Here is a 27555-nt window from a genome sequence, read left to right on the forward strand (position 1 = left end):
TTCGTTTCTTTTTATGGCTGAGTAATATTCCATTGTATATATGTGCCACATCTTCTTTATCCATTCATCTGTCGATGGACACTTAGGTTGCTTCCATGTCCTGGCTATTATAAATAGAGCTGCGGTGAACATTGTGGTACATGACTCTTTTTGAATTATGGTTTTCTCAGGGTATATGCCCAGTAGTGGGATTGCTGGGTGGTATGGTAGTTCTATTTTTACTTTTTTGAGGAACCTCCTACTGTTCTCCATAGTGGGTGTATCAATTTACATTACCACCAACAGTGCAAGAGGGTTCCCTGTTCTCCACACCCTCTCCAGCATTTATTGTTTGTAGAATTTTTGATGATGGCCATTCTGACCGGTATGAGGTGATACCTCATTGTAGTTTTGATTTGCATCTCTCTAATGATTAGTGATGTTGAGCATCCTTTCATGTGTTTGTTGGCAATCTGTATATCTTCTTTGGAGACATGTCTTTTTAGGTCTTCTGCCCATTTTTGGATTGGAGTGTTTGCTTTTTTGATATTGAGCTGCATGAGCTGCTTGTATATTATGGAGATTAATCCTTTATCAGTTGCTTCATTTGCAAATATTTTCTCCCATAGAATGAAATTTACATTTCTTTGATTTGGGTTACAGTTTGAATTAAGGTCCCAACATTTAAAACTCTCAAGAGCCTCCTTCATGACAGCCCAGGACCAGAGCTTCTATTCCAATGAAGACTGAGTTTTTAAATCTAATCGGAGCTCAGAATCATTACTATTTTCCCCTTGAGATCTCAAAAAAAAGAAAATCCCCCAGGGATTCTACATTTTTTTAAATAAATTTATTTATTTCATTTATTTTTATTTTTGGCTGTATTGTGTCTTCATTGCTGTGCATGGGCTTTCTCTAGTTGCAGCGAGTGGGGCTACTCTTCATTGCGGTGCACGGGCTTCTTATTGCAGTGGCTTCTCTTGTTGTGGAGCACAGGCTCTAGGTGCATGGGCTTCAGTGGTTGTGGCATGCGGGCTCAGTAGTTGTGGCTTATGGGCTCTAGAGCACAGGCTTAGTAGTTGTGGCGCACAGGCTTAGTTGCTCCGCGGCATGTGGGATCCTCCAGGACCAGGGAGGGCTCGAACCCGTGTCCCCCCACACCGGCAGGTGGACTCCCAACCACTGTGCCACCAGGGAAGCCCAGGGATTCTACATTTTTAACATGTCTAAGGACTCTAGGAGTCAGAAGTATAAAATCTCTTGGAAACTTACTTCAAATACATTTACTACCTTCTAGGAAAATTCATCCTGAAATTTCAAGCAAATTTTCTAGCCTGAAGTGTAACTTGTATATTTTCCAGTCATTTTTATGGAAGGAACAGTATAGCTCTAGGGAGCTATTCTAGCAGAGGTTTTTCAGTTCTCCTAAAGTCTAAAAGCAGTTGTCTTTAAAGGAGGCTATTAAAACAAAAATGTAAATCAAATCAAGTCAGATGTATAAACAAAGGTTAAGCCATTTAAGAAAACAAATCATAACTGACTTCCTTGTTAATCATGTTAGACATTGGGCCAATCAGATAATAAACTGAGAAAAGTAAGAAACAAGTTTGGTTGACTGGCACAAATAAGATGGAAAAGAGATTAAAAAGATATGTACCATTTTTGGTCATTCCAACATTTTTCTTGTTTTTTTCTCTGAATGGTGAGTTGTAATCACACTATTAAAATTGAATGGAAGCAAACAAAACGAATCCCATACCCCTGTTTATCTGAGAGGAGCAAACCATTAAAAACAGCAGTAGCTGGGACTTCCCTGGTGGCATAGTGATTAAGAATCTGCCTGCCAATGCAGGGAACATGGGTTCGAGCCCTGGTCTGGGAAGATCCCACATGCTGCAGAACAACTAAGCCTGTGCACCACAGCTACTGAGCGTGCGCTCTAGAGCCTGTGAGCCACAACTACTGAGCCCGCGCGCCACAGCTACTGAAGCCCGCCCACTCAGAGCCTGTGCTCCACAACAAGAGAAGCCACCACAATGAGAAGACTGCGCATTGCAACGAAGAGTAGCCCCCATTCGCTGCAACTAGAGAAAGCCTGTGCACAGCAACGAAGACCCAACACAGCCAAAAAAATAAATTAAATAAATAAATTTAAAAAAAGAAAACAGCAATAGCAGAATGTTGGTTCTTAATGTGGACCTTTAGAGAGTGAAAAGACACAACAATTCTCTCAACTACTGGGTTGGCCAAAAAGTTCATTCGGGTTTTTCTGCAAAACGCTACAAAAAATCTGAACGAACTTTTTGACCAACCCAATGATATGTACTTCACAAAGGACACTGATCCTAGACATGAGTGAACTTTGTCAGCTGATATTTGGCTTTGCAGGCAGACTTCAGCGTGTTGGCAAAGCTCTCCTTGTACATGTAGCTACCTCAGAATCATGCCACAAATCTGTGTTCTTAAAATTCAGTCTGAAAGTTGGGAAACTAAGTCTATGTCAGTAAAACTTCACTTGTTTACAAGACTGTTCACCTCCTCTTTACTACAAATATGCTTTGTAGGTTTTAAAAAATTGTAGGTTTTATTAATGGGAGCTCCTTATCATAAAGGGAGGAACAAGAGTATACTTTTCGCTAAGGCAAAGGTGAGGCAAAAATTACATCCCAAGGCACAAAACTCAAATGTTATGTCAACTTTTGACAGTCAAAAGGCAAACACCAAACAGAACAATGACAGAAGAATTGGGCCAGATGTTATCATTAGGGGAAAAAATCATTTATGCAACTTGGCATGTGGGTCTGTTGTCATTCAAATAGTTTTACCATGTGGTAGAATGTAGAAAATGCCACCATTTTACTACGGTTGGGTTTTTTACAACTTTATTGAGTTTATTTTTCTTTTGTACTTCATTTTATTGGTTTCAGTTCTACACAGTACTGAAGAGGTCAGATAAAGAAATTCCTTTTATTTAAAAATCTCTTCCCAAGTTGTTGTTTTTTTAAATTCATTTTTAAATAATCCTAAATGTAGATACTTTCTTGCAACTCTGGGGAAAATTTTCTGGAAAACAGAAGAGTGACTAAAAACAGAAAAATAAGCCAATTTTCCTATTCAGTCTGTTCTGAATACAATAAAATTTCAATGTTTGCACATAAAGCAATATTTAAGATAAAATAATTTATTTTCCAGTGGAAGTAGATTATTTTTCTAGTTATAATACTTTTAATGAAACATTCAGAGTTGGGTGGGAAAACAACTTTTTCCTACAGTGGATGCTTAACGAATAATGATTTATACAATAATTAATTTGTTTAAAAAATAGCTTGATGCAAGAAATTCATCTTTGCCACCTAGCTTTAATATACCAACACTGAGGTTACTACACCTAAGAGTTATTTAGACATTTTGACAGTAATTAAATTTATTTAATTTATTGGCACAAACATGTTGCCTTTTAGTCAAAATAGTACTGTGACACTGAAGTTACAGAAAGGGCAGAAAGAAGTGCTTATAATTTGTGTTTCCTTCTTTCTTCTATGGAATTCCTCCTTACAGCCTCACAATCACCCTGTTTATAGAACCTTAAATTTCTTGGCAACCTGTTCTTCACACAAAAAAAATCAAACTTAAAAAGTATTAAATAGGGGCTTCCCTGGTGGCGCAGTGGTTGAGAGTCTGCCTGCCAATGCAGGGGACACGGGTTCATGCCCCGGTCCGGGAAGATCCCACATGCCACGGAGTGGCGGGGCCTGTGAGCCATGGCTACTGAGCCTGCGCATACGGAGCCTGTGCTCCGCAACGGGAGGGGCCACAACAGTGAGAGGCCCGTGTACCGAAAAAATAAATAAATAAAAAGTATTAAATAGGATTTTTTTGGTTTTTTGTTTTCAAATGGATACAGAGTCAGGATGGGTTACTGTGTCTGAAGTTGAGGGAAGAGATGTTAGAACAACTGAAGAGTTTCCTGTACATTCTGTGGCCTCCACGGTTTCTCCACTTGTGCTCTCCTTCCACGATGGTGCTAGAAGGCAAGAAAGGTGGTGAATAGCACCTGGTAGGACCAGGCTCCCAATTTCAACCGCAGCTTTACTGTGGAACCTGGATTCCTTCAGGTTACTCTCAAGCACATCCTGTGCCCCTTTCCTCACCCACCAGCCTCTAGGACCTGCCCTTTCCAAGGCAACAAATGACTTTCTTCTTGCTAATTCACTGGCTTTCCCTCACCTCCCATTCATCTTATCTTCTCTGCTTCTATAACACTCTTAACCACCTGCTACTTTAAAAGGATTCTTCTCTCAGTTCCCAGAATTTCATACCAGTCCTACTTGGATATTCTTCCTGTGTTTCTTTTGCTCGTTGCTCATCCTTCCCTTGAAGGTACCCACAAGGCTCTGTCCCATCTGCCTTTGCTTCTTACTCTTCCCTCTTCTTGCAGTGTCCCCCTCCTCCAACCCTTTCTCTGAATGCCTTTCTCCTCAATGTAGCCTATACCACCCTCAAAATAATAGTCAATCAGGCCTCATGTGGCTAAACCTATGGTAGGAGAGTCTGTAGGGTGAAAAGAAGCCAAACAGAACTGTGGGACACACTATCATTTAACAGTCGGCTTGAGTGGATTTTACAAGGAGGCTTAGCATCAAGGTAATCAAAGGAGGAGAAAATATCAAGAAAAATGGAGTCAAATGCTGTGGAGGAATCAAGTAAAATAAGGGCAAAGGAGAATCAGTTGGACTGGGCTGTCAGAAGGTCACTGTTGACCCTGCCAGAGGGTTCAGCAAATGAGGGCTCTGGTAATCACACTCCTTCTCTCTCCTCAAGAGACTGTTGCATCGAAATGAGTGAAGTTGAGCTAAGAGAAGTATTATACACAGGATGGTCTTTCCTTCAGCATTTCTGGGAATGATGGGCATGCATTCAGACCAAACAAAGAAGCCTGTAATAAAAAATTATCTTTATTGATAATATATGTACAGTGATGTAAATGAGTTCAGAAATATCTGTTGTAATATTTTTGTAAGCACGTTCCTCAACAGAGCGATGATTTCCTGTTATGTTTGATGATCTTACAGGTTCAGAAACAGTAGGACTGAGAACTACATTTGCTTGGGTTTTTGGGGGTTTTTTGTTTTTTGGCTTTTTTTGAGGTGAAATTAACATAACATAAAATTAATCGTTTAAAGTGAGCAATTCAGTGCCATTTAGTACATTCACAATGTTACATAACCGTCACCTCTATCTAATTCCAAAACATTATCTAATTCCAAAACATTTTCTTCTCCCCAAAAGGAAACCCTGCACCCATTAAGGAATCGCTCCCTATTCTCCCCTCCCACAAGTCTCTGGCAACCACCAATTTTTTTTTTTTTTTTTTTTTTTTTTGCGGTACGCGGACCTCTCACTGTTGTGGTCTCTCCCGTTGCGGAGCACAGGCTCCGGACGCGCAGGCTCAGCGGCCATGGCTCACGGGCCCAGCCGCTCCGCGGCATGTGGGATCTTCCCAGACCGGGGCACGAACCCGCGTCCCCTGCATCGGCAGGCGGACTCTCAACCACTGCGCCACCAGGGAAGCCCTAGCAACCACCAATTTCGATTCTGTCTCTATGAATTTACCTAGTCTAGCTATTTTACATAAATGGAATTATACAACATACGGCTTTCGGTGTCTGACTTCTTTCACCTAGCATAATGTTTTTGAGGCTGCTTGCTCTTATAACTGAGCAGTAGCACCAGTTATACAGTCAAAAATTCTCCATGTGGTTTTGTCATGGCAAAAAAACCGCAGAACCTTTCCCCAGAGTTCTTCAACAATTCATGAGACCACAGACAAGTCTTTCTTTGCTCATTAAATAATTTTTTGAGAACCTGCTCCCTGCCAGGCATGGTTTTAGTTGCCAGGGCACTAGTGGAGACAGGACAGAGGAGCCCCTGCCCTCATAAAGTTTATAGCTGGGAGGAAAACCCCTGATTCTCAACACGGAACTCTCTTTCGTCCCTGGTTCCTGTTGAAAACTAAGGCAATTTTTGCTATTGTAAAACTTACTTTAAAACAACATCTAATGGATTTTTCATTTTCAGCTAATTCAGAAATATCTCTGGAGCCAAGACTAGGAAATATGTCCATGTCAGTACTCATTTTAGTGAGATTTGTGAGATGACTTTGGGTTTTACTTGTCTGTTTTGGGTTTCTGATCAGCTCTGTTATTGAAAAAGAGCATTCACTACAACAGTTTTTGATCATTAGTGTGAGATAGAATTTCAAAGCTTTTTCTGAGCTGAGACAAGTTACTTTAACATTATTGTCAATCTGATAGATAGTGAGCAGGATTTGATTGCTCTAATGTGTCAGTTGTGATAGAATTTCACAGACAATAGACCTGCCTTTTGAAAATAAAGATTATTTTCAGGAAATAGAAAGTCCTTGAGCTATGGGCCCTGCTGAGGGCTGGACAGGCTTCTTTTCTCATCTGGCTTTTCCTAAGGGATAAGCCCAGTGAGGACATGCAAAGACAAACCCACACCCCATTTGTAGTGCAATGGGAGTGAGTTAGGGGCCTAACTGGTGTTGATTTCATTGGATTCCATGCATGTGGTTGCACTAAAGAGCTTAGTCAACAAACCACCAGTCTTAATGCAAACCTTGATAAGGTTATTTAACAGTCAGCTGCACTATCTTCCTCTCTCTTTACAGGCAGTATATGCTGATAGCTGCAGTCCTTGTACCACTATTGTGTGTCAGGCCCTTCCCATAGGTCTTTACAGACATCTTATCATTTAAAGCTCCCAACAGTCTCTAAGACAGACACAATGTGCTCTGATTATCTTGAATAGATAAATTGTGGAACTGAGGCACACAGATGTTAAATAACTCGTCCAGGATCATACCGCTAACCTGTGAAGGGGGGGATATCCAGGATTCAAACCCAGATCTGTTTGCCCCAAATCCCAAAATGGTTGATAAACAGTGAACATTTTTGCTTTTTATCCTATTTCTCTTTTCATCTATATTTTTTCTTGCTAACTCTGAATCTGTTCTCTGCCCAACAAGCGACAAAGTACTACAAACTCTGAATTCTCATAAAAGCTGTCTTTCTATTTATTAAGGACTAGCTCTTTCTTATGGTTGTTGATGTTGTTTTTAAAAAGTTTCTACCTCAGTCTAATTTAGGAAAATAATTATGCATCTAATGATCAGACACTTTGGTTTTTGCATTTGGAGGGGTGGGAAAATATTGCATCAAAAAAGCAGAATGAGTATATGAAGGGGTGGGATATCCCCTCATTTAAATGGATTCCCCCACCCTGATCTATATATTATTTTCTCCCTGTTTCCATCACCGCCTCAGGCTTCCCTGTGTACTGCTTTTTGCCCTAGGGTAAATATGCTTATCTTTATTCAATTACGGTTAATGCTGTTTATGTTTTTGTTATTTTTATTTATTGTATGTTTCTGTTGTATTCTACTTTTCCGCAGATAAATCTTTCCTCCCAGGGCTTTGCAAGTGGTGTTGCTTAATAAATTCCTGGATCTAGAATAAACAGGGGAACACAGATTGCAAGACCTCCTAATGGTTTTGGCCATTCTGAGCACCAGAAGTTTGACTGGAACGTTCAGTTCATCCTAGTCTTTTCGAGATACTTTAGCTTCTCAAAAGTTACAACTTTTTAAAGGAAATTAAAGGAATTCAGAGGTAGCTATATCAGAACTCTGTTGGGTTTTTGTTTTATAGAATGTCAGTTTCCTTCGTCTCCACTCTTTAGCTGATAATGTGTTTCTCATTGCTTATAAAAATCTACCATAACCTAAAATATTATGAAAATACTAGAAATGCAATCCTGGGATACCTAACTCAAAGTCATGCAATACAGAAGGAAATTAATTTAGATATGTATTACTTGCTGCAACTGGAATATTGGTTCTTTCATCATCATCATCATCATCATATTTCTCCAGCCACTTTTTAGTTACTTTCTCTGTATATATTACACTAATATAAATAACCTGCCTCCAGGAATAAAAAATAAAGTAACACCAATTAATTCCACTTGGTCTTGAGCAGATCTGTAAAGATGTGTGTGTGTGTATGTGTGTGTGTGTGTGTGTGTGTGTGTGTGTGTGTGTGTGTGTGTGTTTGTAATTCTTTATATAGAACCCTTGGTTTAGGCCAAAATTCTGCACCAGTGAAACAAGTTTGTAAATGAAAGGACTTGGCACAAATGAGTTTAATTCAGAATTATCTCTGGAAAGCCAGACTCTCTATTGGAACCTCGTGTACTACTCACCATCCTTTTGGCTTCACAAATATTCTTAGATTTTTTTCTAAATCCATGCTTGATTTACCACTTTATCAAAGAAAGGAACATTTGTGACTTTTTAAAAAGTACCAGACAATTCCTCTAGAGAAAAAACAACAACAAAAAATGCTTAACTAGCTTGAGGATTATTGGCTATTTTGGGCTATCATCAAAGACAGCATTTGACCAAATAATTTTACAGCCAGTTAACATCACTCTGTACATATGTCTTTTTTTTTCCAAAGACAACTTTTTTGTTATATAAATATTGTAATATCCTTCCTCTTGGAAACTTTTCCTATTTTTTGCCCCCAAGGTATGTTTTATGTTTGAAGTTAAATCTTGAAGAAATGGAGATTTTATTGAAAATATTGACAGAATTTAATTCACGACAGAAAAAAAGTGAATGAGGGCAGAGTGAGTAGCACTTCTTTGATATGTAAAATTTAAAGTCTAAATTGAATGATTTTCTAATGGATCTTGTCAGATATTCCCCGCAGTTGACATAAAAATTTTTTGGAAGTTACAATAAATTTAAGAGATTTATAGGAAGAAAGAATTAAGAAGGGTAAAGGACAATATTACATACAAAAGTTTAAACTTCTCCTATGGAAATTTTCCACTCTAACTATATTATTGAGCAAAAGATTTGTTCTTTTAGATGCTGCTGCAAGTTTTATACTTTTGTAGGCTTGCATTTGTAAAGCCATAAAGGCAGCATTTGGTCAGAAAATGACTGTCATGGAAGGCAAGTCCGAATTACAGGCATCACTTGGGCTAAGCTCCCAGCACACATCCAGATGGCAAGGTTCCTGCAGCTAGTGTGAGCCCCCCGGTTTGGGACTCTCACGGAAAATCTGTGCTTCTAAATGTTAAAATCAACCAGAAAGTTACAGAGAGAACTCCTTTGAAAGACGAGTTCAATTATTTATTAGCATTCTCAGAGTACAGTGTCTCCAAGATAGTATTTGAAATTAATATACTATTTGATTAGACTGATTGATTGTTTCTACAGCTGAAGATTTTAACATTCATTAGCTGTACTAACTGGTCATTAGTACTTCCTTTATGAGCAAGCAAAGAATAAATAGAAATTCTAATAAAAATTCATCACGGTGAACATACTCCATACCTAAGCGAGCGTGGTGACGGCCAGTGTACTAGATTAACTGCTGTAACGTTGGCAGGGAAGATTCTGTTATAACATTTAAGAATATCCCTTAATTAATGTTTACTTTGTATCTGGACTCTTTTAAACTTAAGTAAGCTATACAGATAATCTCTTAGATAACCAGTATAATAAAGTGCTAATGGTTATTTTATACTTAATGTGTTTGTGTGGTATCCTTCAACTATTAGTTTCAGGAAGGACTGAGGACTTCTTAGGAAAGTTCTGTGAATGTGCTGCTGGTAAAGCCTTTTTCCCACTCCTGAGGAAGAAAAGCATCATGGCCTGTTTTTCAACCAGACTGTTAAAATAATTCTGAATTGTAACGCAAATATGCTCACCTGTTAATACTGTGGGACACCTCTCTCTACCTACCATGTCATGAAACTCTTGTGGTTTTTATAATTTTTTAAAAATTTATTTATTTTATTTATTTATTTTTGGCTGCGTTGGGTCTTTGTTGCTGTGCGCAGGCTTTCTCTAGTTGTGGTGAGTGGGGGCTACCCTTCGTTGTGGTGCGCGGGCTTCAGTAGTTGTGGCACACGGGCTCAGTAGTTGTGGCTTGCGGGCTCTAGAGCACAGGCTCAGTAGTTGTGGCACACGGGCTTAGTTGCTCCGCAGCATGTGGGATCTTCCCGGACCAGGGCTCAAACCCGTGTTCCCCACACCGGCAGGCAGATTCTCAACCACTGAGCCACGGGGGAAGCCCTCCCTTGTGATTTTAAGAGCAAATTGAAAGGAATGATGAGAAGGATTCTCCCTTCATGAATTAAGGCCACTCTAGAGCAATTCTCCGTATGCACTGAGAATTATAGCTGCTTTATACTGACTGCTTCCTCAGCCCTTCACAAGCGTTAGCCCATTTAGTACTCAGAATTATCTCCAAAGATAGATAATGCTCACCCCCTTGAAAAAGTGACATGAGGAGACTGCTGCTTGGAAAGGTTAAGCAACTTGCCTGAGGCCATCTGGTTAGCAGCAGGTCAGCACTTCAGCCGCTCTGCATCGTTCTAGAATCCTGTTCATCCACCTGGTTACCCTGCATAAGTATAAGCTGAACCGCAGGGTTCTGTTTGAGTTTCTGTTTGTAGGTGAGCCTGTCAGGGCCTGCAGTACCTATATCACCTCTCTTGGCTCTAGCATGAATCCAGACAGCTGGCCAGCAAGTGAGGATGGTGGAGGAATACAGAGTCCAGGAGCCCATTCAGCTTCTATGTCCCAGAATGTGTCAAGCTCCACCAAGCAGGGTTAAAATCAAGAAGTCCAAGGAAAGATCAAGGTCCCATCTGTGCAGGCAGAGAGCAGCATAAGAGAATCTGGGCTACTTCATCCTTGGAGTCAGGAAGTCCTCAGATAGTTGTTATTGTAGGGCTGCAGGTGGGCTGGAGCGGGAGGTTAGTGCTTGTTAGAAATAAGGAGGCAATAGTGAGAGAAGTTAACAAGGATCAAAGTGGAATCTCTGTCATAGAGAGGGACTGGGGAAGAGAGGGACTGAGAGAACTGTGATTAAGAAGCTGCCCTGCAGCACTGGGGCCCGAGACGCAAGGTCCAGAAAGATGTAGGTACGGAAACCAGTCGGGGGTTGCTCATCTTGGGTCTGATTGGGAACAGAGCCAAATTCTGAAGAAGAAGAATGCTGAAAGGGAAGACAGTGGAAAAGATAGACACGTGAGAGCCTCTGGCCTGTGAATGGCTCTACAGGTAGATACAACTCTATTCTCTTTTCCCAGGCAGAAGCTGCTTCAAGTGGAGAACCCAGGACTAGAAGCAGGAGGGGGTTCACCATATGTGGCTGCAGATAGTACTCCATTATGAACTCCAGAACTGAGATAATATCAGAGTGAATATTCCCTAAAAGATGTCATAAGCTATACTCTTTTTACCTTTATTTACCTGACAGTTTTATCTTCACCCAATCCAAGGTTAAAAATGTATTGATAGAAGAATCAATGGGAAATGGCTAATTCCATATATTACAATTTGACTGTAATAATCTTACATTTTAATCTATGCTATTGCCCTCAGTGAAAAATTACTATTGATAGAAAAGCATTTTTCAATAATTTTGGATGTTATTCCAGAAAGGAGTAGAGCTGATAATTATGCTATCTTTCAAATTCATGCTTGGGGCAAATTTCTTTCCTGACTCTTCCAAGAGATTTTAAATGGATAAAATTTTCATGTTTGTGTTCCCTAATTCTTCTTTTTTTTCACTTCTCCTACACAGGAGACTTTGAATGTGATTGATCCTGGCTTGATGGACCTAAATGGGACAAGTGAGGATGCCCTGGAATGGGATGAAACTGACATAAGTAACAAGTTAATTAGTTTGAATGAAGAATCGAATGACCTTGATCAAGAATCCCAACCTGTCTTGCCTTCCTTAAAGCTTGAAGAGACAGGTAGTGAGGACCCTGGTTATGAAGAAGAGGCAGGTGACCACGGGGCATCTCAGTGTGCATCGAGTATCACTGCCCCGTCCAGTCCACACATTTACCAAGTATACAGCCTCCACAATGTTGAGCTCTATGAAGACAACCACATCCCATTCCTGAAAAACAGTCCGACCTTCACTAGCATGACACAGTCTAGTGTTTTAACTAAGAGTCTCAGTAAAGACTCTTCATTTTCATCTGCCAAATCTTTGCCGGATCTTCTAGGGGGTTCCAATTCGGTGAAGCCCTGCCCGTGCCACGGAGGAGACATGAGTCAGAATTCAGGCAGTGAGAGTGGAATTGTCAGTGAAGGAGACACTGAAACCACTACCAACTCTGAAATGTGCTTGCACAATGTAGTGGATGGGTCCCCAAGTAACCCTGAAACTGAACATCTGGACCCACAAATGGGAGATGCAGTTAACGTGTTAAAGCAAAAGTTTAAAGATGAGGAGGAACAAATTAAGCTTCCAAATAGCTCTCAGTTATCCATTTCACCAGTCGGTTGTGTAAATGGAAAAGTTGGAGATTTAAACAGTGTTACCAAACATACCCCTGATTGTTTGGGAGAAGAATTACAAGGAAAACATGATGTGTTTACATTTTATGATTACTCATACCTCCAAGGCTCAAAACTCAAATTACCAATGATAATGAAACAGTCACAAAGTGAAAAAGCACATGTGGAGGATCCCCTGCTTCATGGTTTTTATTTTGATAAAAAATCCTGCAAATCTAAACATCAGGCTACAGAGTTACAACCAGATGCACCTCCCCATGAAAGGATTTTGGCAAGTGCATCTCATGAAATGGATCGCAATTCATATAAAAGTGGTGATGCAGAGAAGACCTTCAGTGGCATGCAGAATGCCAAACAGCTCTCCCTTTTATCTCATAGTTCCTCTATTGAGTCTCTTTCTCCAGGGGGTGATTTATTCGCATTGGGCATCTTTAAAAATGGCAGTGACAGCCTCCAGCGAAGCACTTCTTTAGAAAGTTGGTTGACATCCTATAAAAGCAATGAAGATCTTTTTAGCTGTCACAGCTCTGGGGACATAAGCGTGAGCAGTGGCTCAGTTGGTGAACTGAGTAAAAGAACATTAGATCTCCTGAATCGTTTGGAGAATATCCAGAGCCCTTCGGAGCAAAAGATAAAGCGAAGTGTTTCCGATATCACTCTTCAAAGCTGCTCCCAAAAGATGTCTTTTCCTGGCCAACTGTCATTGGACATAGCATCTTCTATCAATGAAGACTCGCCAGCATCTCTTACAGAACTTAGCAGCAGTGATGAGCTCTCTCTTTGCTCAGAGGATATTGTGTTACACAAGAACAAGATCCCGGAATCAAATGCATCATTCAGGAAGCGCCTGCCTCGTTCAGTGGCCGATGAAAGTGATGTCAATGTCAGCATGATCGTGAATGTCTCTTGCACCTCTGCCTGCACTGATGATGAAGATGACAGTGACCTCCTCTCCAGCTCGACGCTCACCTTGACAGAAGAAGAACTGTGCATCAAAGATGAGGATGACGACTCCAGTATTGCAACAGATGATGAAATTTATGAAGAGTGCAACTTGATGTCAGGGCTGGACTATATAAAGAATGAGCTGCAGACCTGGATTAGACCGAAGTTTTCCTTGACAAGAGATAAGAGAAGGTGTAATCTCAGTGATGAAATAAAGGGCAGTAAGGATGTAAGTAGTAGTGAGATGAACAATTCCTCTGACACCCTGAACATTGAGGCCCTTCTAAACGGCTCCATAAAACACCTCTCCGAAAATAATGGAAATAGTAAGAATTTACCCCACACCTGTGAGTTAGGGACAAAGGGTGAAAATAAGAAAAATATTTTCGAAGTTAATAAAGATCCATATGTGGCAGACATGGAAAATGGCAATATTGAAAGTATTCCAGAAAGGCAGAAGGACAAACTGAATGAGATTTCAAAGGAATCAGAAAATCTTGGTTCAACCGGGAAGAGGATTTCAGAGAGTGAGCAGTGTAAGTGCAGAGCACTTATGGATAGCTCAGATGATTCAAATATTGCTGGAAAGGAATTTGTTCCCCAGATGGTTAGACATGTTCCAAAGAAATGTCAAAATCACCACCATTTTGAAAATCAAAGTGCTGCTTCTACTCCCACTGAGAAGTCTTGTCCAGAACTGCCTTCAGAAACCAGTGTTATCAATAGACAGGACTCTGAGGTACTGAAATCTTCATCTAATGATGCACCAGATATGGCTGGAAAATCTGCTCGTTGCTGCCTAGCACTTGAACAAAGCGAAACAGAGGAAACCGTTTCTATCAGTGACAACGTTTCCTGTTGCAACTGTGACCCAGATGTTTTCCATCAAAAAGATGCCGAAGATTGTTCAGTACACGACTTTGTTAAGGAAATCATTGACATGGCTTCAACAGCCCTAAAATGTAAATCTCAACCTGAAAATGAGGCAGCTGCTCCTACTTCATTAACTCAAATCAAGGAGAAGGTGTTGGAACATTCTCACCGGCCCATCCAGCTGAGAAAGGGGGACTTTTATTCATACTTATCTCTCTCATCTCATGACAGTGATTGCGGGGAGGTCACCAATTACATAGAAGAGAAGAGCAGCACTCCACTGCCACCGGACATGACTGACTCTGGCTCAGAAGACAAGGAAGACACCGAATGCTTCTTCGAGGCCTGTGTTGAGGAGGACCCTGCTGAATACCAGTCCTGTTTCTCCAGCGCTCTTCCAAATGAACCTGCAGTTCCCAGTGAAGCTCCAGTGCCACTGCAAGCAGCAGCAGGCTCTTCCAAGTTCAGTGATACTTCTCTCCTCGTCGATGATGCAGACATGATGGCTCTTTCAGGTCCTCCCCCTCCAAAAAGAGGTGATGTAGGAAAGGAAGTGGATGGTTTACCCCAAGCTTCTAATGTCTATGGAGAAAGCTCAGAGTTAACTACTCCTTCAAGGCTGAGCGGTGAAAAGGAGAGTTCAGAAAACTCAGGTGAGTCTGGAAGGCCAGAAGAACATGATGCTTCTTCAGCCCAATCTAGAGTTCCCGGATTCTCCTCGAAGGCAAAGCAGCCAAAAGACACGGCTGCATTGCATCCCAACCCCAAAACTTTAACCTGTGAAGAAAATCTTCTGAACCTTCATGAAGAACGACATAGAAATATGCATAGGTAGAATGTAACCCTCTCCAAGCATGAAAATCATCTCATTGAAAGGTGCGTATAGTCCTCATGTTTTTATATATATATATATGATATATTTTAACATATATTTAATATATACATACTTAAAATATGAATTTTAGTCAACAAAGCTATGATAGGAGAAAAGACTAGTCAGGATAGCTGTTCATGGCCGATATTTACCTGAATAAGACATTTAGATGAAAGAAATACTCCCAACAATGCAAGTAACTATGAAGCAAAAGGGGAGAGAACAGTCACAATTGACATTTTTAGCAACATTACCTTTATTACATCATTATGGCAAGAAGAATAAAAAATTTGAGGAAGTAGTCAAATAATGTAGAGCCTCAAATTCTTCCATTAAGGGAGGAAAAAAGGTTCTGAAAATTGCAATTATACCCTCTGATCAGAATGCATGCACAGTGACAGTGCTCCCCGCTTCAGCTTCTGTGCACAGAGATGCCCGCTTCCTTCAGTGCCTGGAGATGAACAATGATTAGGTTAAAGGCTGCATCTCCTGATCTGAGCCTTCCTTTTACGCTTCTGTCTAATGTAACTATCATCACATTTGCTTCCCCGGTGGAAGGCTGTGCTGTCACAGCTCCTAATCATGACCAAGTCTGAGGATTCAAATAGGAGGGGAAAGTTGATGTTAAAGAAGAGGCTTTTATTTATCCACACAGAGACTGAGAACAGGCTCAGAAAGCAAATGCAGAGAGAATACGTGACAAGTTAATGGTGTTTTGATAAGAACAGAATTTTTGAATTTTGCCTGAAGGTGACAGGCTGATTTCCATCCAATTTTTTTGAGAAAGTCATTCTACTCTTCATGTTTAATAAGACAGCTATTGATTGATAATTCTGATATGATGATACAGCTCTAAAAGTGACACAAAAATTCTGTTATTTCCCGTTTCTAAGCCCCAATGATGAATATACTTTCTCAATCAAGTTTAAAGAAGAAAATTTCAGTTTTTGAATGTGAGAGTTGTATTTCACCGAAGTGTGAGGTACCGAATGCCGTCTCCACCCGTACTCCAGAAGCTTAATGCAGTAACCTAAACTCGTGCTATAGGAAATGAATTACAGAAGCAATCTACCCTAATTTGTTAACTTATTCAAATAACAGTTATTACACTTAACTATGCTAAAGATTATCTTTTTTGTGGCAGATTGTTTATTTTTTGATGAGCCTAATTACTGATTTTCTAAAAGTAATTTACATTTATTACAAATACATCTTTTAAAATGTGACAGATAAATGTTGTTCCCATAATGTATTATGAAAAAAGTTACTATTTAAAAACACATTATTTAATTTGAAAGATGAATGGCAAACATCATTACTTTTTTTCCTGCAACACCTGTGCCCTCAGCTCATTAAAATGTGTGATTCTGTGTAGAGCTGCTAGAAATGGGGAGTGAGGGGGGGAATCTATACCATATATATACCCTAAAAATAAACTCAGTATGCAAAATTGAAGAAAAGCATCCTACTTACTAATATAGCTCAACTAATCTTCTGTGTTTCAGACTCTATTTACAATTGGTTGCAAGGGAGAACAAAAGTAGGAGAGAGAGAAATGTATTTTCTGTGAAACATGTCCACCCTATAACCACATTCTCTATCAGTATGCTGTAAAACTGACCATTAAGGAAGAACAACTGCGATTCCATAAGCTGCTTCAAAACAAGTTCTGTGAGAACCAATTGTACCGCCGGCTCTGCTAACCTCCGCAAAAGGGCCGGTAGAGCCTGGCTGATTTCTGTTTTCTGAAGGGGGATCAAGGCTTGAAAGCAACACCACTCTGAGCACAACATCATGTGACTGTGACCCTCAAGTCACCAGTCATGCTGAGATCTGGTCTCAAGAAGCTCTGGCACTGGAGAAGCCTATGGGGTGCACTCCTCCCTTTTTGATGCTCCGGGGATTTCTTCTCTCCCTTACACAGATATAGAACTGGAATGAAATGTAATGACTCACAGCTCCATCTTTAGACTCAGGGATGGGAATATGCTGATGGATCTGTGTAATCCTCACGTTTTATAGGCATGCACAGTGTAAAACTATAAGCCAGCCCACTTTCCATTTAGCAATATTTTGTGGGACCCTGTGGTTCGATGCCTGGCTGATCTCAGGCAATAGGAGAAGCAGCCTGATTTTACTTCTGCAGAACTCACATCACCCCCCAGTGACTTGTTATCAGCCTAAGGCCATTTAGGTAGCCATATGTACTGGGCCTATTCAGTTTTTCCAGTATCATGTAGACAAACATCTGGATGCCTAAACTTTTCACCAGTCATTAACACTGGGCACCTGGTGTAAATATTTACATATTGTTAAAATACTACCAACCAGGACAAGTTATTTTATCTCAAAATGCTGACATGCCTTCTGTGTTAAATGTCAGGAATACATAGTAAAATTATTTGGTAAATAAGAGGTTTCACGTCTATAAAAGCTTAACTGTTGTCATTGTTCTTCCTATAAGAAAAAGCTCTACTTTTTTAAGCCATTTGAAAACCATCAGTTGGGGTGCTCTTTTTATCAGGAAAATAAAGTTCACCAAATTCAGTTTGCTTTTTTTCCCCAGAAATAAGTTCTCAGATGATGAAATTATTGTAATGCCTTCTAGAAGAGCTATAACTTAAAATAGCAGTTCCAGTCTGCAACAGTAACAAACTTTTTTTTTCAAAATTTTTGGAACACGTTTTTCATTTACTGTGTTCTAATCAAAAACCCACTGAAACTGAGAAATTTTAACACGATCTAACACAGTATGCATTTGCACTGATTTCCGGGTACACTGCTGTGCTTTTCACTATTTTCATGTATGTGTCATGTTTCTACAAAAATAGAGAGGTCAGTTACAGCAAATCACATCAAAGGAAAGGTAACTGGATACATCCAGATATTTCTGCCTAATTTTGAGGAAGCATATAATGTTTTTCTGGGGAGCCTCCTAGGACCTGCCTAAGAGGTGTACTTTGCACTAATCTTTTTGCTGTATTCTGATAGTTATTTCTTCATAATCCTCATCATAAGCCTCTGATCTTTGGTGAATGATTTAACCGTAAACTTCAGGCTGGATAAATCCTGTGGTACAAAAATTGAACTCATCACATTCAGCCAGTGTATACACTTTTTTTCCTTTCGGTTTGCTCTGCTCTTCGGGCTTGTTTCAGTGTGTGGGGGTACTGTATTTACTTAGGATGTATATATTTCCTTCAGAACTTTTTAGCTCTATTGCCTTTCCTACTTTATTGGTCTGCAAAGAGCTGGCCTATAGATTTTACATTTTAGGCAATCACTTGTATTCGTACATGCTCAAGTATACACATATACAGTAAAAAGTGCTGCCGCTCAGTTTTTACAAACTGGGAAAGCTGTAAAAGCAAACGTTTCTCATGTACACAACACATTCTTATTCTATTAATTGGATTGACATTAAGTGTTTAACGTGACCCAAAGCTGACCAAGCAAGTTTAAGAAACTACTCTTGGTGATAGAGTATTAATTTTTCACTAAACAACATAGGTGTACTCTTAGCATATTTACCTTTAAAATCACTTTAATAAATCAAGGTCTTGGTGGATGTGAAGTGTTTTCTAGTTATCTAGCACTTCTGAATAATGAGCCCTGCCCTGCCAAATAACAAAGATTTTATTGGGCATCACCCATCTCTCTGTCTCTCACACACACACACACACACACACAGCCCAGATCTTTGTCTCAACCAATTTGTCCTGCCCCTTTCCACGTGGGCCAAGTTGAAAGTCTTGATTATGCAGAGGAATTTAAATACCATCATTTAGTGAGACCGTATTTGCCTCACCTAAGGATTCCCTACTCAGTGGCCAGATTTCAAATGAGTCGTGTCCTCAGCATTTGAACAATGCACCATGCTTTCTTGAGTTACTGCGTTATTTTACTGTACCAAATTTCGTCCCGTCTGTTCCTGTCTGTCTCTCCCTGTTTTTGATAATTTGCCTTCTCTCCCCAACATCCTGTGGCTTCAGCCAAACCACATTTGCTCAAGTTTTTCTGGCTCTTAAACAGGTTGCAAGGTTATAGAGAAAGAGAGAGCAAGACAGAAAGAATGAGAACATTTACTTCTAGAAGGACAGTAAAGCAACCTGACATCAGACATCAGACTTCAGAACTCAGTTTAAACCCATACAAGCAAAAGCCTTGCTATATTTGAGAGCTGGTCAGAGGACCTAACGTAATTGTACCCTGCATTGCCTAAACCTGGAATTTAATTGTTCCTCACACTCGACAGGTTGCTTTTAGCTACTCAGAAATATGAAGAACCAATTGAGTTTGTAACAAATTTGTATCTGAGCCATCAGATGTACAGAAATAATTGAATCATTCTCATTTGCACAATGCTGTCTGTGCTTTAAATGAAATGCATTCCTATTTGAGCTAGAAGCCCCAGTTGTATCCTTTTATAGACAAGGGACTGAAGCATTTGGGATTATCACAGTTATGAATATTTCCCCATTATAAAATAATGGAATTGTTCAGTTCCACTGTCACACATATAGTGATTGAAGGAAAGGTTAAACCCGAGGGTCAAGGCTCCCAGTTTGTGAATCACTGTTGGTACTTTTCTGCATCACTTGGCATTGGCAGCCTCACATTTTCATATTGATTTGAGGCTTCTTGAGTGTTCAAAACTGAGTTCACAAGCAAAAGAGTAGGTGAGATCCAGAGAAAAGATCAAACTTGATGATTTTTCTTGTCTTTAAAACCATGTCTTTTTAAAATATATATATATTTTTCACATTGATTCTGAAACATTTGGGCTATCAAAATCACTAAAATCACTATATTTTATGTATCCTTTTATTTCAGAACATTAGCAAGTAGTTCTAAATGGCAGCCTTCATTGTTCTTCAAAGGGGCTCAGTTTTGCAAATGAAACAGACACTTCTGAAATCTTTTCTTGTCACTTTTGTGTTTCTTGTAGGTAAGCCTGGCTGCAACTCAGGGGTGGCCTCATATTTCCGCCCTGGGCTGGTCTCTGGTTCCATCGTGTCACTGCCATTTGTTACATTGACCTCTCCCAAGATGAATCTTTCTTCCGAATGCGGTTGTCCACACGAGCCTTGTGATCTGGATGTGTGCACTGGTTCTCTTTAGGTGGTTGTCTTTGAAGTTCAGCAAAGCTGCTTGTTCTCCCATGGATTCCTGTCCCAAGCTACCTCTACCGACCCCACCTCTCCAGAGAGACTTTTCAGTTTGCCTTCTCCCCTCCCCATCTACTCTCTAAAATTCTGGAGTTCACCAAATTGATGGTCCATTAAATTCACCTGTCTGGAATGCCCCCCCCACCCCCCCGCTGGTACTTGACCAATTTCACGTTTCAGTCTGGATTTTTTTATGCTATGATGCCTATGTTCATGGAAAGAGGTTTACGTAAAAGGCCAACATTTGATTTGATTGCAGCATAGGGAAGAAACACTGGCCCTTCTTTCAAAATTAAGCAACTTTTAAAAGCGCCATTTTATTTATTTCCTTTTAAAAATAATAATCTATGCAGCACTTCAGGAAACAACTATATGGTGTTGTATATTATAAACTGGTGACATTCTACTATTAAATTATGTACAACATTTTTGTTTTTTATGCTTCTTGAGGTGGCAATGCGAAAAAAGTTTTTTAAAAAAGTGTGCCTTGCTGTATTTCTTATACCATTTATTAAAAAGCTGCTTTCACGGTAAAATTATGTTGGTTTGAAAGGAGGAAATAGCAAGGTTAAGATGTGTGAATAATTTCTGTATATATGTATAACCAAGTACAAACACTGATGTATAATGACAGTATAAAATGCTTTCATTTTTGTGATGTCTAGTGATGTGGAAAATATAAGCCTTAAATCCATTAGATTGCATGGTAATTAAAATTGGCATAATAAACATAGTTTATTGGGGGAAAAGGAAAATTAGTGATCTGTTCTACCTGTGTTCTTTACCAAATTATTGCATCTGGTTCTGGAAAAATGTGACATGTAGCAGCTTCCAAAATATCCATATTGTATAAGAGACTTAAAATTACTTAAACTACACATGATGCTGTCACAATTTCCAAAATCTTTCTGGTAACTATAAAGATCTTGGAACGCAAATGATTAAATGCCAGTTCCCCTAAACCAATAAAAATTTATCCTAGATATTTTATTTCTACTTATCATTAATGGTTTAGTGTTGGGTTTCAGGATACCTAGTATATCTTGTATTTATTTTATATAATTATTTTGAATGGGTTTGATGGAAAGATGGTAGAGAAGTATAAAAAAGTTGATTATTTTTTGATTTAGACTATAAATTTCAGGTGTATTTATTTTGTGTAAAAGAAATTAGCTAAGAAATATTCCATTTAGTCTTTATTGCTCTTGTTAAATGTAGTTTTGAATTTATATCCTAATACCTACTAAAGTGCCTGACACACAGTAGGTACTGAATAAAAACTTGCTGAATTGAAGTATTGAATTAGGTAATATGGATGACATTTATCTATTCATTTTGAGAAACCTACACTAAAACACATAAACAATTAGAAAAATGATGAAATGCAATATAAAACCATACAATATATAATCAGTTTATATCAAATTTCAAAAAGAAACAATGTAGATTCAGATAGTCACAGTAATGACAATCATTCATTCAACTGATAATTCATTAACATCTTCTACCTGCAAGGCATTGTTCTAGATGCAGGGGATGCAATGATGAACAAACAAAAGCCCTGCCCTCAGAAGGCTTACCTACATTATGGACGAGGTGAACACACAGTGAGATTCAGTAGTTGTCCTGTACATGAGGAAGAGAAGAAAGCAGTGAAAGAGGCACAAAGACAGAAACAGCAATGAAGGACAAGGAGGAAAAAAAGGGTTAAAAGAGAGCTGGAAGTTTGACAGTAGAAAATAGTGCAGCTTTATTGCAGGGATAGTAGGAGAAACAGTAAATTGTGAGACTTAATGAAAGGTCTTTTAAAATGTTAGGTTGGAGCTTTTGTATGTAATATGCTAAGTAGTAAGGAAACTTTGTATCGTCTTTGTTTTGCACCTGATTTTACTTATTATTAGAACTTTATTAGTACCACACCAAGAACATTTAAAAAATAATAGCCTATAGTTCTGCCACTTAATAACTATTTGTATTGTTATGCCTCTTCTAATCTTTTCCATACATATTTCTAAATTGATGAATCATTCTAGGCTTTTTAATGGGTAGCAATTTGTTCAAAAGGGGTTTTAGGCAGACATCTAGCTGCAGTATTCAACACAGGGGAAAGAGATTAGAGGTAAATGCCTCGTTAGGGGGCAGCTGTAGAAAATAAGCTAGGCTCGAGATTATCACAGAGTACACAGGGTTAGCAGCCAGACCACAGAGAAGGAACAAATCCTGGAGTCTCTGAAATACCTAAGAGCATTCTGGAGCTCCGTTGAGGTACGGTATTACTTTATATACTGAGACAACCTAAATTATCCTTGCGTAGTAATTAACAATGCCAAGTTTAAGTCTATTGGTAAAACATTTGAAGAGCAAACTGACCGAGATGTTCTATTTACCTGTTGTGTGCTCATTGAAGACTTTGAGGTATTGAAAATATGTGTTTTTTAATTATCTGCTTAGTATTAACACCAAATTTGTAGCATGACTTTCCGGTTTATTGAACAGTGCTTTTTCAGGCTGGAAGTGATGGAATAGCCTCACTCCTTCACTCTAGGTAGGCACGACACCCCTGCCCCCCACCAGGCAGCCTTGAAAACGGTCACACCAACTCTGCCTACACACTTTCAGTGACAGTGGTTCATTGTCTGTCAAGGCAAGCTGTCCCGCCGTTGGATGCGTCTCTTTGTTAGAAAGTTATTTCTTAGGTTGCTAAAATCTGCATAGTTCTGCTTTCCCCTCGCCTTTAGTTTTGCTCAGTGGTCCTAGTTCTGTCCTGATGAGCCGCTCAGAGTATTTCTGCTCCTTTCTCCTGGCAACCCTGAAGAGAGAGACCAGTTAGTCATCCTCTCCCAGCTGCTGTGATTTCTGTTCTTCGGTTCCCTCCACCACCCTTCATTTGTCATGATTTTCAGATCCATTTAAACCTGACTGAATGTTAAGAGGCAGTATCCTTGAAACTGAGGAACTGTCTTGCCCATCATACATGTAGAAAAATATCCGAACATTTAAGTGGTAAGTTTTCTCTCAGAATATATCCAAGATATATGTTTATTCTATTATTGTAAATTTCAATAAATAAATAAATAAGTAAATAAATAAGAATTCATTACTTCCTTCAGTGGCCCAGTCCAGTGCCGGAGTCATGTTGAATCCTTTCCTTACGTCAAATCTGAACCTAACCTGTTTCCATATAAAGCAGGGTCCCCCCCACTCCATTTATTCATCCAGTCATTCAACAACATTCATTCATTGACTGGCTACGTGTGTGAGGCAATGTGTTTGGCGTTAGAGATACAAAGGCAACTAAAACACGGTTTCTGTCTACAAAGGGTTTACAGTTTTTTTGTGAAAGTACCTTTCATGTCCTTGAATAGGGTAATTTCTCCAAATTAAAAGAGGACTCATTTATTTTGTTTCCTATCTTGTTTCCCTACATTTTCAAAAATCTAGTGAGCAAACAATATGCAGAATTACCTGGATTTGACTACTAGAAGTGGTTTTTGTATTTGTAAGTTTTAATTGCAGAAAAAATATATTTCAGATTTCTGGTCACTGAATAAATATGCATCTTATGCAACAACAGAACAATCTAATTTCAGGGCTTTTGAGAAGCTTAGTTTAATAACTTTGTTGTGTTTGATTAGCCCAACTCAGGTTTTACCAATGCTGTAATTTTCCTGGGAACAAATTAGATGAAAATATCAGAACACCCTGAAATGATCCAGCTGTTTCTTATAAGTCAGATTGTTTTAATTTCTAAATGGAATTGGTATTATTTTTAGAATTTTAACAAATACTTAATTTTTCAAGTACCATATAATTCTTACCTTTCAAATTTTTCTAACTTGAACCAACTAAATTTACAGCTGTCTCTTTTTTTCTATATATTCTTTGTCCAATTTTTATTTTGAATATTTTCAGGCCTATAAAAGTTGAATGAGTAGTACAGTAATATTTGCATACTCATCACTCAGATTTATTTATTCCTAATATTTTACCACATTTGTTTCATCTCTACACACACGCGCGCGCACACACACACACACACACACACTTTTGTGTGATCAAACCATTTGAAATTAAATTGCAGATGTGTAAATGCTGCGGCATGTATCACCTAAGAGCAGGGCATTATTCTACAAGTCCACAACACCATTCTCACACCCAAGAAACTTAACATTGATACAGTAATACCTGATAATACATACTCAAATGAATTTCTCCAAATGCCCCAATAGTGTCCTTTTACAGTTGTTTTTTGCTTTAATCCAGGATCCAAGCAAATGTCACACATTACTTTTAGTTTTACTATCTTTTTAATCTTGAACAGTTTCCCTGTGCTTTTATTCTTTCTTTCTTTGGTCGTTCATAACGGACATTTCTGAAGAGCCCAGTCCAGTTTTATAGAATGACCCACAGTCTGGATGTGTTCAGTTTTCTCATTCAACTCAGGGTAAACTTTTTGTCAAGGAGAGTACATAGGTGATGTTATGTTCAATAGCTACTCTTTAATGAAGGGCGAATGATCCACTGACATTCTTCATGTGTCTGGAAGTTCCCTGCCTACTCTTACAGCTCATGCTTCATTAGGCTAAGGCAGGGGTCAGCAAACTACAGTTTGTGAGCTAAATCTGGCCCACTGCCTGTTTGTTTGGCCTATGAGCTAAGAATGGTTTTAAAATTTTTAAATGGTTGAAAAAAATCAAAAGTGTTTCATAACATGTGAAAATTACATGAAATTCAAATTTTAGTGTCCATGAATAAAGTTTTATTGGAACACAGCCACACACATTTGTTTACATATTGTCTATGGCTGCTTTTGCACTATAATTGCAGAATTAAGTAGTTGTGATGGAGACCATATGGCCTGCAAAGCCTAAGATATTTACTCTTTGGCCCGTTACAGAAAAAGTTTTCTCATCCCTGGTCTACAGTACCCTAAATTCTGACACCATTTTCTTAGAGGTAGATAGATTTTCATTTGCAAAATCAATGTAAGTTATTAGCACCTGCAATAGTTATTTTTTGCTTTCTAGATTTTATTGAGTTCTCGATTTCAGTTTCATGTGTCCTTAGTAAAATGAAGTGTGCTTTGTTTCATAAACTTAAAGATTGTTCTACATCCATAGTTGGCTTAAGGATTTAAATTTAGTTCACTTATTACAGGCTGGGTTTGATTTAAAGGGTTACTCAATTACAGACTAAGTCATTAAGTTCAATCAAAACCATCAGGAAAATTGACACAACCTAAACTCACTTCGATTCACCAGTAAACTGGAATCCCTTTTCTGAATGTTTTTCTAAAGTAGTCCAAAGAAATTTAAAACCAATCCATTTCAGAGTCAGGATTTTCAAATTTATTTTTCAACCCAAACAAAGGTGAAACCATGATCAAAGACTGTTTAAGATACACTTGCATTTCCTAAGGGCTGGTCATAAATAACAATCTGAATTTACTAAGGAAATAATTACTCACCACACACCCTGCTGTGGTCATACGTAACGACACTCTTATTGAATAGATGTTCAACGGTAACAGTCTTTCTTTACCTTTTTTTTTTTAAAGAACATCCATTTTTTATTTTTATTTTTTTATAAATTTATTTATTTATTTTTGGATGCATGGAGTCTTCATTGCTGCACTCAGGCTTTCTCTAGTTGTGGCGAGCGAGGGCTACTCTTCCTTGCGCTGTGCAGGCTTCTCATTGTACTGGCCTCTCTTGTTGTGGAGCACAGGCTCTAGACACGTGGGCTTCAGTAGTTGTGGCACGTGGGCTCAGTAGTTGTGGCTCACGGGCTCTAGAGCACAGGCTCGGTAGTTGTGGTACACGGGTTTAGTTGCTCCACGGCATGTGGGATCTTCCTGGACCAGGGCTCGAACCCGTGTCCCCTACATTGGCAGGTGGATTCTTAACCACTGCGCCACCAGGGAAGTCCCTTTACTTTTTTTCTTAATTCACTTTTGACAGCACTGCCATCTCCCACTGCCATGTACCTAGAGAGGGGACAGTCAAAGACAGTGGTCTTTTAGCCACTTTCTCCTTCTTAAAAAGCAACCACTGCCTTGCATATAGCAACAGCCTCTTAATTTGAGACTTGTCATGTATTTGCATTTCCAGAGTAAAATAACAAGTGACAGATGCAAGTCAGGCCCACAATGTTAAGGTTTCTCTGGCCAAGGCCTTTTGGCCAATGCCTTGAGACCATTCTGATCCTTGACTAATGGGCCCTCACCAAAACAGAAAATATGAGGACTGTTTGTACTTGTGTTTTGCAGTAAGCCAGGGCATGCGACTTCAAAGCAACTTTTCTCAGTCCCTCTTCTGTTGCAACACACACAACATGGAAGGTGTTCCCACGTGTGAGACACTTCCAACTTTTGCCAAGCAATAATTAGTAACTTCCAGTCAGGAAAGGCCGTGTCCCCTTCTCCCCAACTCATGAAGGGGATCTTAATGCAGCTGAGTGGGGTGACATTAGTCTATGTATAGCTAATTCTTTGAAGACAATCTAATTCATACTTAAACAAAAAGTGATTCCTAAATATTGGTACTTTATTATTGGTTACAAATCCCTTGTGACGTCATGTTTACGAACCACTGATATGGAGGCTTGCACTCTCTTGCTTGAAAGGAAGTGTCCCCAAACCTGGGAAAGGACTTCCAAAGAACAAGAGAATCAACACCCCTGTGTGTGGATGTACAGCCCCAGGTGCTCCGCAGCCACAAAGAACTTGTGCTTTCTGGTGAGTACGTTCTTCAAAAAATGTGAATTTAAGAGAAGTAGATGTAAAATGCAACAAAACTTGGCCTCAGACTTACATTGGTGAAATGGCTCATTTTGATGATTTAGCCTAAGTAACTTCACTCCTTGTTAACTACAGAGGCATAAGATATGGAACATCAAGATTTTCCAGATGCTCACAAAACATTTTGTGTCTCTACCACATAAGCTGCCATGTTCATCAACTTTATAGACTGTGGCATTGTTCTTTCTCCTTCTTGACCTATTTTATGTGGGAAATTTGGACTAGTATCACCAGATGTAAAATTTGGTATTTTTTCCACACCATCAAGACACATAATAATGGATTTTATTAATTTAATAAAAGGTATTACTAATTAATTACATGATTTAATAAAAACTATACTAAAGTTATTAAAACATTTATTTGTCCTTGCACTTAACCTTCCATTAAAAACAAAATCCCACCTCCCTATAAAAAAATGGGCCATTACTGGCATAAAACAAATATTATTCAGCAAAATTTATCCAAGGACTAAAATGATTAGGAACATAATGCATTA

General features: G+C 39.0%; 1 protein-coding gene across 4 annotated transcripts in view; it reads left to right on the forward strand.

Annotated features, from left to right (window-relative positions):
• Nucleotides 1–23379, forward strand: part of AKAP6 (A-kinase anchoring protein 6) — a 599311-nt gene extending 575932 nt beyond the window's left edge. For 3 of the 4 annotated variants that reach the window (XM_049705376.1, XM_049705375.1, XM_004282130.3), the window contains 2 exons: nt 11670–15091; nt 20038–20176. In XM_049705376.1, coding sequence (XP_049561333.1) covers nt 11670–15050 — 3381 coding nt within the window. In that variant the 3' untranslated portion in view covers nt 15051–15091; nt 20038–20176. Of the gene's footprint in view, nt 1–11669; nt 15092–20037 lie in introns of all 4 variants that reach the window. The other variant, XM_049705377.1, reaches the window with a different exon arrangement.
• The last annotated feature ends 4176 nt before the right edge of the window (nt 23380–27555 follow it).

This window comes from Orcinus orca, chromosome 2, assembly GCF_937001465.1.
Source record: "Orcinus orca chromosome 2, mOrcOrc1.1, whole genome shotgun sequence".
NCBI lineage: Eukaryota > Metazoa > Chordata > Mammalia > Artiodactyla > Delphinidae > Orcinus > Orcinus orca.